The sequence below is a fragment of the Acanthisitta chloris genome, unplaced genomic scaffold, assembly GCF_000695815.1.
Source record: "Acanthisitta chloris isolate BGI_N310 unplaced genomic scaffold, ASM69581v1 scaffold7182, whole genome shotgun sequence".
In the NCBI taxonomy this organism is placed as follows: domain Eukaryota; kingdom Metazoa; phylum Chordata; class Aves; order Passeriformes; family Acanthisittidae; genus Acanthisitta; species Acanthisitta chloris.
The window spans coordinates 1356-3773 of NW_008660942.1; the positions used below are offsets into that span (position 1 = coordinate 1356).

Sequence of the window (2418 nt, forward strand, 5' to 3'; positions counted from 1 at the left end):
CGTGGAGGTGCCACCCAAGTCCTACCCGCCCCAGTCCTCACCAGAGCCTGGCAGAACTCCCAGTGTGGCATCCCCAAGGTGCCAGTGGGCCCCAGTGCCCATGGGTGCCCAATGTCCATCCATGGGGTGCCCAAATCCAGTGGGTCCCAGTACCTCATGCCACCAGCAGGTCCCAGTGCCAATGTGTTCTGCTGAGTGATGGTCCTAGTGCCCAGGGATCCTGGGGATGCCCGGTACCAACAGGTCCCAGTATGGATGGGTTATCAGTTCCCAATCCTGGGATGCCCAGTGGGAGTGGGGTCCCAATGCCTGGCGGTGTCCAACACCCACAGATCCTGGTACCCAGTGCCCAGGGGGTTCTACACCAGTGTGTCCCAGTGCCAGTGTGTCCCAGTGCCCAGGGGATCTACACTGGTGTGTTCCAGTGCCCAATGCTCAAGGGACTCCCAGTGCCAGTGGGTCCTAGTGCCCAGTGGGTTCCCAATGCCAGTGGGTCCTGTTGCCCAATGCTCAAGGGATACCCAGTGCAAATGGGTCCCAGTGCCCAATGCTTAGGGGGTTTCCAGTGCCAGTCGGTCCCAGTGCCCAATACCTGGGGTGCCCAACTCCAGTGGAGTCCAGTGCCCAAGGGATTCCCAGTGCCAGTGAGTCCCAGTGCCCAATGCCCAATGGATTCCCAGAGCCAGTTTGCCCCAGTGCCCAAGGGATTCCCAGTGCCAGCAAGTCCCAACATCCAGGGAGTTCCCAGTCCCTGGTGTGCCCAACTGCAGTGTGTCCCAGTGCCCAGCCCACCATGCCCCCCACCCTGTGGGTACCCAGTGCCAACCCCAGTCCTGGGGTGCCCATCCCTGACCCTTCCTCTCTCTGTCTCCCCCAGGGCCTGCCTGGGGCTGCCCCCCCAGAACCACATGCTGCTGGAGCACAAGATGCAGCGCCCCCCCCCGCCCCAAACGTGCCTTTGCTGGGGGGGCTGCCTGTCCCCTCACCCCCAAAAAACCCCCCGTGCCCACCCAGCTGAACGGGCACCCCTGTGCCCCCCGGCCGCACACCCCCCTGCACATCGACGGCGCCGACTAACACCCACTGCCCTTTTCTACTTCAGAGCAGCTTTTTAGGGGGAAGGGTGGATTTGGGGGGGGATCTTGGTGGGGTTGGGTGGTCCACGAGCTGTTCCCCCACCCCAAACGCCGATGGTGACTCCAAACTGTGAAGCTTTGTACCCACCAATAAACCCAAGCACAGCGTGAGCCTTGGCATGGCTGGTTCCTGGAGTCACCTGGGTCTCCTTCACCTGCTTCTTGGGGTCTCCCTCACCTGGCTCTTGGGGTTCCCCTCACATGATCCTTGGGGTGCCTTTTACCTGATTCCTGGGTCCCTTCACCTGCTTCTTGGGGTTCCCTCAGCTGGTTCCTGGGGTCACATGGGTCTCCAGCTGGTTCTTGGGGTCTCCCTCACCTGGCTCTTGGGGTTCCCCTCACATGATCCTTGGGGTGCCTTTTACCTGATTCCTGGGTCCCTTCACCTGCTTCTTGGGGTTCCCTCAGCTGGTTCCTGAGGTCCTCTCACTTGAGGTCCCCTTCACCTTATTCTTGGGTCTCTTCACCTGCTTCTTGGGGTTCCCCTCACATGATCCTTGGGGTGTCTTTTACCTGATTCCTGGGTCCCTTCATCTGGTTCTTGGGGTCTTTTCACTTGGGATCCCCTTCACCTGGTTCTTGGGGTCTCCTCATCTGGTTCCTGGGGTTCCTCTCACCTTGGTCTCCTTCACTTTGTTCCTTGGGGTTCCCCATACATGATTCTTGGGGTCCCCTTCACCTGGGTCCCCCTTCACCTGCTTCTTGGGGTTCTCCTCACATGATCCTTGAGGGTCTCCTTCATCTGCTTCCTGGGGTCTCCTCACTTGAGTCCCCTCACCTGATTCTTGAGGTTCTCCTCACCTGGTTCTTGGGGGTCTCCCTCTCCTGGTTCTTGGGGTTCTCCGCACCTGATTCCTGGGGTTCCCCTCACCTGATTCTTGAGGTTCTCCTCACCTGGTTCTTGGGGTCTCCCTCTCCTGGTTCCTTGGGCTCCTCTCACCTGGATCCCCTTTACCTTGTTCCTTAGGGTCCCCTCACCTACTTCTTGGGGTTCTCCTCACATAATCCTTGAGCTTCTTTCACCTGATCCCTGGGAATTCCTGATTCCTGGGGTTCCCTTCACCTGGATCCCCCTCTCCTGCTTCTTGGACTCCCCTCACCTTCTCCCTGGGGGTCTCTCCCCTCCCTCAGCAAGACCCAAACGTTGGCACCTTCTGAAAAAAAATCAAATTACATTTATTGATGCAGGGAGGGTTGGGGGGGGAGGGTTTGGGGGTGGTTTTTTTATCATTTTCAAGGGGTTTATATATTTTTTTCCATTTTTTTTGTTGAGTTTTTTTTT

At 58.3% G+C, this 2418-nt stretch overlaps 1 protein-coding gene across 1 annotated transcript in view; it reads left to right on the plus strand.

The window, feature by feature from the left end:
• The window catches only part of ISYNA1 (inositol-3-phosphate synthase 1), a gene marked incomplete at both ends in the record, with an annotated part of 2109 nt that extends 1157 nt beyond the window's left edge, over nucleotides 1-952 (plus strand). Inside the window, 2 exons of the mRNA XM_009070020.1 lie at nucleotides 333-472; nucleotides 878-952. Coding sequence (XP_009068268.1) covers nucleotides 333-472; nucleotides 878-952 — 215 coding nt within the window. The remainder of the gene's footprint in view (nucleotides 1-332; nucleotides 473-877) is intronic.
• Nucleotides 953-2418: the final 1466 nt, after the last annotated feature.